Source organism: Olea europaea, unplaced genomic scaffold (assembly GCF_002742605.1).
Source record: "Olea europaea var. sylvestris unplaced genomic scaffold, O_europaea_v1 scaffold1025, whole genome shotgun sequence".
In the NCBI taxonomy this organism is placed as follows: domain Eukaryota; kingdom Viridiplantae; phylum Streptophyta; class Magnoliopsida; order Lamiales; family Oleaceae; genus Olea; species Olea europaea.
This window is the reverse complement of record NW_019227580.1, coordinates 219,488-226,915: the sequence shown is the minus strand read 5'-3', so window position 1 is coordinate 226,915 and position 7,428 is coordinate 219,488. Positions and strand designations below refer to the sequence as shown.

The following is a 7,428-nucleotide window of genomic DNA, read 5'->3' as shown; positions in this document are numbered from 1 at the left end:
AACAATTCAAGATGAAGGCCCAAATAGGGAGGCCCAAGAACGCGGTAACGCCATTGCCCAAGTTTGCAAGTCGCCCAGAATCTGAGCGAATGGAGTGCCATGCAGTCGCCCAGAGCTGTTACTCTATTCTCGCCCAAACCTTCGAGTCGCCCAAGGTCTTAGCAAGCATAAAGTGTTGTGGTTATCAAGAAGTTCAGTTATCAAAGCAGTTTTTAAAGCAGCCTTATCACGTTCCACGATTCAAGAAATTCAATCGAAAACGGTTGAACGACGAAGAGTAATGGCAGCAGTTAAAAAAGACAGTTCCATGATAAGTTGGCCATTACAAGGAAAGTGGGCAGTTGTAGAACGATCAAGTAGTTTTTAGGCGGTTGATCACAAAGAGATCATCCAGGGAGTATAAAAGGAAGAAAAGACATAGAGCAAAAGGACCGAATCAAAAACTCTCGAACAGAGAACATGTAATTTTAAATTCTTTAGCTTATATTTAAACACTTCTTTCAGTAATTCGTGTGCTTGCGCCCCTTGGAGGCATTCTGTTTTTAATTTCCAATTGTAAAGTCATCGCCAATAAAGAACACCCTTTTTTGGAACTTTGTCTCAAGAGGTTTGTCTTTTACACAATCGTCTGATCCCTTTTAATTGTTAGCGACTAACACGCGCGAAACAACTTTATTCGCTAAAAATTTACATCAAACATGCACTAAAAACAAAAAAAATTAGAATATAGAAACATGTTTGGTACATTTTACAAATAATTTGATATACAGTTAAATATTTAAAGTTTATAGTTTTGGGACCAAAGAAAATATACTTGATAGACTTTTCAATCGATTAATAAATAAATTATCAATTTATTAAGATATTCTTTATTTTCTTAAATATTATAGACTGTATTCATTACTCTCTCTCTCTTTATACACACACACACACACTATAATGGCTTTCATCACGAAAGTTAGAGATGAGGTTCAAGGTGACATCAATTTCAAATAAAATAAAATAAATAACGACAAAGTCATATTTTAGTAAGGTCTCATAGTCGAAACATAAGTAATTGCATTAAAAAATTATTAATTTAAAGTAATATCTATAGATTTTCTATTTTTATTTTTACAATGTATTATTTTATAATTTTAGTGAATATTAAGTTAACACTTTATTCCCAAGTTAACTCCGATTAAAAATATTATTTAGTCGATATTATTAATTTATAAGGTACTAAATTATCAAGAATCTATTAATGTAATTGAGTTGAGAACACATAATTTTATTGTGTAGGAAAAATTAGAACATTTCAATCGTTACCCGATTAAAAAATTTCACCTGAATTTAGTTTATAATCTGAAAACAAACAATTTTATATATTTAAATGGAATACATTAAATCATCGTAACGACAAATCAATCAAAATATTTAATTTAAAAAAAAGTTATATAACTTTATCCCACTTATATTCCCACCGAGGATAAAATCCAAAATAAAGAAATTTGTCGGTTCTTACTTTCCGACAAAGTGGTTGCAATTCCATCACAAAATTATAATGTGGTTAAGTTATATAATCACTTGTTTCTAAAAGTTAATAGTGTTAGATGTATATTCAACCTTTAAACGAAATGATTTAATTTTTAATCTTTTATTATTTTTTTGTGATTAAGACCTAATCTTACGTGGCATAATTAGTGTCTAGTTTTCAGTGATACTTTATCCTTATTGGTTGGATTGGGATCATTAGGTCTTCCCGTGGGCCATGGTTGTCAACAGCACAATTACCCTAACCATATCAAGATGTGACCACCCCAGTTTCCCTTCATTATTTAGCCCCGTTTATCTACCATTAAACAGAAAAATGAGATTTAGGATAATGAATTTTTGTAAAATGTGTGATTAAAAAATAGAAAAAAATTGAAATTGAAATATATATATATATATATTAGGATTGAGCTCCCCAATTTTTTCATTGAGTGTGAATACGTGTCATTAACATTCACAAGTAAGGCTACGAGTCTCCAACTTATTTGAATATGTGGTTTGCCACATGATGAAAATCGTCAATTTAGATGTTAAAATTACATGTATCTATCAGTTTAATTGAAGATAAGTGTTAATACGTTGTCCTATAATCGTTAGTTGTGTGAATATCATGAGATTTTAACTTCAACATTAATAATGGTTATGCCTCTGTTTAGTGCAAATCAAAATCAGAATTCGAGTCAATTTTGATAAATGATGAAATATATTGTTGAAAAGTTGATTAAAATTCATTATTGATTTTGATGTGAGATTTTAATCTACACTAACATATACCTCAAAATCAAAAATTGTACTTTTGAAGGTTTAAAATTCGTAATTATACGATTTAAAAAGTTAGGTAGTTCAGTCTTAATTTACTCACCTTTATTTTACTTTAATTTAAATTGGACCCAACATACTATAAGGCTTGTTTGATAAAGCTACTTTTTGTTGAAAAATTGGTCAAATTGAATTTCTAATCACCCGTTTCTTATTATCACGAACTTATATCCACCTTTTAATCAAATATTTAATGAGATTCGTCAAATTTTATCAACTTTCATCGCTAAAGAGTCCAAACATGGACATAAACTTGCACAATCTACACTTCACTGACAGAAAGTCAGTCAACAAGTATAAGATGAAAACTGAAAAATCAAACATTTTGTTGGCTACACATATATCATTTTCATTGAATTGTTCTTATTTTCTAGAATTAATGTTACTATATATGCCTGTTCTTAAGCCATCAGGTTCCATAATTTCTTACCTAATCAACGTTCGTTTGTTGTGTTTTGTTTGGATGAAAACATAACATCTATATCGACCACAAATTTTACACATATTCTAATTAGCATTGGAGAATATTTAATAATTCTTGGTATAATAAGCTTGACTATTGTTAATATTTAAATTTATTTAAATTCTATTACCGTGCAGGGGTGACGAAGATATATTTGTCCAAAAGCAAGTAAAAAGATACTGAAACGAGAGAGAGAAAAGAGAACGGAGGCAATGACGTACAGGCGGTGGACCCAATCCTTCGCCGCATATGGACACACTATGGGTCGTGGGCTCAGCCTGAAAGCGTTGCTGCACCCCCACCTTCCCCCCTTCTGCTGCCTCTCTCTCTCGTTTTCTCTCTCTACTTATTTTTGCGTGTTTTGATTATAGAAGATGAGAAAAATTTATGAAAGAAAAAGAGGGAAACAAGAAATAAATGCTGTGGATATGTGTGTGTTTGTGTGGGCTTGACAGCAAGGCATATAGATGAACCTGAGTACGGCATCTTTTTCGAAAACTTCATTTCATTTAAGGAAAAAGGAAGATAGCATTTTTAGCTCTAGCTAGCCAGCCATGGGTTGATATATGCATCTCTCTCTCTCTCTCTTTCTCTTTTAATATTTTGCTTGATTTTGGTTGCTTATATATATGTGTGTAGTTCGGATGATATGTTTTTGGTTTTACTTTTTGATTAATTTGCATATATAGCTAGGAGTTGAGAAGAAGAAGTTGTTCATGAATTCTGGGATAAGATTTGGAAAGTTCTCAAATTGCATGTGAATATATATTGACGGGGTTGATTAATTAGTACGACAAGGGATTGATTCAATGGCAGCTTCTTCTTCATCAGCAGCGGCACCTTTTCTTGCAATGAGAGACCAAGAACAGAATCAGATGAAACAAAATCATTCATCAGCACCATCTTCATCAACCGCTCCACCGCCCCCGCCGCCAAAGAGAAGAAAAAATCAGCCTGGAACGTCAAGCAAGTACCAAAAACTTGAATCCAATTATCTGATAAGCTTTCAGTTTTCATTTCAAGAAAACCCTAAATTTGAATGGTTTAAACAAGAATTGAAATGGATTTATTATTATTTTTTTTTCAAAAAAAATAAAAAAATAAAATTTGATAACAGATCTAGATGCAGAGGTGATAGCACTATCTCCCAAGACCCTAATGGCTACAAACAGATTCCTTTGTGAGGTTTGCAACAAAGGGTTTCAAAGGGAGCAAAACCTTCAACTGCACCGAAGAGGACACAACCTGCCTTGGAAACTAAAGCAGAAGACAACAAAAGAGGTTAAGCGTAAGGTGTATTTGTGTCCAGAGCCCACATGTGTACACCATGACCATTCAAGAGCACTTGGAGACCTCACTGGTATTAAGAAGCATTACTCAAGAAAACATGGAGAGAAGAAGTTCAAGTGCGAAAAGTGCTCTAAGAAATATGCAGTACATTCTGATTGGAAAGCTCACTCAAAAACCTGTGGTACTAGAGAGTACAGATGTGACTGTGGCACTCTTTTCTCAAGGTAAAATTAATCATAAATCATATCGATCTGGGTTTCTAAGCTAACTCACTTCTTTACACTGTAGTTATTAATTTGTTGGGTTGGTTTCGATTTCATTCAAGAAAGATGCTAAGTAAGTGAACCTGGAATTCTTACACAGATGTAGAGGTAAAGAGAGAAACGCTTGTCTTCTTCGGTTTTAGCCTTTTAGGGCTTTTGATTATATCAAGTAAAAAGTCTTTTTAATCGCTTACAGATTCTCATGAAAATGGCCCTTTCTTTCTATCTCTGCATAAACTTTTGGTTGAGTTTTGATTTTCTCTTGTTTTTGGATCCTTTGTGGAAAAAAATGACTGCACGTGAATTTATCTTTGGAAAAAACGCCATGGTTGTCAAAAAAACACATGTATATCTCTCTACCTTGCCTTCATGGGGACAACCATCCTTTGTCCCATTGAGGTTTTTAACTTTTTTTACTTATTCATCAGTGTGTAAAAGTTTAATCTTTACCAGGTTTGTTCTCTTATGGGTTGGCTAGATTCGTTTAGGTCTGTATTCTTGCAGATAACACTTTTCATGATAACATTTTGAGACTATAATCTAATTCATCTATCACCTCTCAGTCACATACATACACAGTGACATAATGCAATTATTTGGTTTTGAAGCAGTGTTCTCGATTTTTTTTTTCTATTTTTATTATTATTATTTTTTTGGTACCAGGATTTGTGTTCTTAACTTGTGGAGTACTTTAATTCAATACCTAAATGACTGTTTGATTGATTATTTTCACCATATGATGATTCTGCAAGTTTTTTTTATTTTACAAAACTTATGGTAGGACTTTGTTGATTGATTAATCATTAAAGAATTTTAGAAATTCTGTCACCTAACATTTTCATTCTCAATTTTTTCACTATATATATTTCTGAAAGTGATAAACTATCTACAAATTTCAAACTTATTCTACCAACTATAATCTATAAGGATTCTCCAGTTCAAGACTATGTAATAAAACAAGGTTATTTTATATTATAAAATTAAATTTGTTTTACCCTCTTATTTGTTTTAATCAGTTCGAGCGAAAAAACCCTTGTATAATTCTTGTTTCTTAGTGAACCCTAATTAATGATACTGTTGAGATGGAGATTTACCTCACCGATCGATTGTTTTTTCAAAAGAAAAATTGTGCAACTGCTGTCTAATGGGAGTCATGATACGTGAGATAATCCTTGTCATAATAACAAGTGGCATTCTGTTAGTGGAATGTTTTAAACACAGTCAATTTTTTCATCAAAGCATCTGTTGCCACCTCCGATAATGTCACTGTATCTGTAAAATTTCTTCTGGCAAAGTGGCAAATTCGCCTAATGATCATATTGTTGCAGGCGTGACAGTTTCATCACCCATAGGGCCTTCTGCGATGCACTTGCTCAAGAGAGTGCAAGAAACCTCAATCCAACCTCATTAAGAAGCATTGGCAGCCATTTATTTGGCAGTAGCAACATGAGCTTAGGCATCTCCCAAATGTCCACCGGACATGATCAAAACCAGCAGCAAGCAATATCAGCTGATTTACTACACTTGGGTAGTGGAAGATCTGGCCAATTCGATACCCTCATTGGCTCAACCTTTCAGCCTTCCCAAACATTGCCTTCTTCAGCTCTCTTCCTGCCCGAATCGAGCCATGATAGTCAATCTTCACATGGGCTACCGTCGAATAAGTCACTTCATGGCCTATTGCAACTTCCTGAACTTCAGAAAAATCCCAACTCATCTTCGTCAACAACCAGTCTGTTTAACCTCAGCTTCTTTTCGAACACTAGTGGCATCGACAATAACGATAGCATTGGCAACAGCAATAACAGCAGTAACATATCTTCATCCTTATTGTTTCCCAATCATTTCAACAATGGACATTCCAGTGGCACTGGAGGCGGAGAAGGATCCAGCCTTTTCTCTGCAGGTAATCTCATGAATACTGATCACATGAGTGCTTCTATTCCTTCCCTCTACATCTCATCCCTTCAAAGCCAGTCAATCAGTGCGACACAAATGTCTGCAACTGCACTTCTTCAGAAGGCTGCTCAACTGGGTTCGACAACAAGCAACACCAGTGCTTCACTGCTGAAAAGCTTCGGCACCTCATCCTCAAGCGTCACAAAATGCGATTATCCTCTTCATTCCGCGACTAACTTTGGAACGATCTTCGGGGAGAATAATGGGAATCATTTCAATGACCTAATGAGTTCCATAACTGGTGGAAATTCATCCATTTTCGGAGGCAACCCCGTAGGGATCAACACTCATCCATATGGTGGTAATGAACAAGAGAATGACTATGGAGGATACAGCACGACCAATAAACTCAGCTTTGAGCAGCCATTGGAGAAACGCCAGAGTCCAAGTTTCAGCAACATGGAGCAAGGTAGATTGACGAGAGATTTTCTTGGAGTCGGGCTCGTTGGGGAGATAGTGAGAAATGTAAGTGGTGGATTTGGGCAGAGAGAACAGCAACATGGCATGACTTTGAGCTCTATGGATTCAGAAGGAAAGACTGCGCCGAAAAACCAACCTTTCGGAGGCGGGCACTTTCAATGAAGAAAAATATATGAACGAGAGAAAGCATGAAAGTACAGGTGCGTCAAATAATTTGCTTTTTGCCATGATTTCAGTATTAAAAAAAAAAAAAGAAGGAAAATAAGAAGAAGAATGGGAATTTAATTCACACGAATCTTTACTTTTTGTTTTTGTCAGTCTTATTTGGAGTGGGTCAGTTGTTTTCTTGAGTGTTTTCGCATTGTAGTCCTTATTTTCCTTATTTGCGCTTGAACGCAAATACTTACTTATTAAACTTAAGCTAAAAAAATGAACCTTCAAATACTTATTTGAATGTATTTTAAGTAGATTTTGATAAAAGTTAATGAAATTTATAGTTGAAAAGTTGTAGGTTCCATTAAATGTATGATTAAAATTATTTATTGATTTTAACTTAAATTTTCATTAAATTAATTTATACCAAATAGGGGCTTCATATTTTTCAAAAAAGTATTTCAATCAATTTTGAATTCTTAAATCCAGACGATTGTTTATTCATAAGGTTGTCATTATCTAATTGTT

The 7,428-nt window shown here is 34.1% G+C and overlaps 1 protein-coding gene across 2 annotated transcripts; it reads left to right on the top strand.

Moving 5' to 3' along the window:
• Nucleotides 1-3,148: 3,148 nt before the first annotated feature.
• Nucleotides 3,149-6,933, top strand: LOC111372780 (protein indeterminate-domain 5, chloroplastic-like). Of its 2 annotated transcripts, none has more exons than XM_022995185.1 (4): nucleotides 3,149-3,292; nucleotides 3,505-3,781; nucleotides 3,933-4,329; nucleotides 5,697-6,933. In XM_022995185.1, the coding sequence occupies exons 2-4, from the start codon at nucleotides 3,625-3,627 to the stop codon at nucleotides 6,907-6,909; spliced, it is 1,767 nt and encodes a 588-aa protein (XP_022850953.1). In that variant the 5' UTR covers nucleotides 3,149-3,292; nucleotides 3,505-3,624; the 3' UTR covers nucleotides 6,910-6,933. The 2 variants fall into 2 exon arrangements, with proteins under 2 accessions (XP_022850953.1, XP_022850954.1); XM_022995186.1 differs by lacking the exon at nucleotides 3,149-3,292 and adding an exon at nucleotides 3,356-3,373.
• The last annotated feature ends 495 nt before the right edge of the window (nucleotides 6,934-7,428 follow it).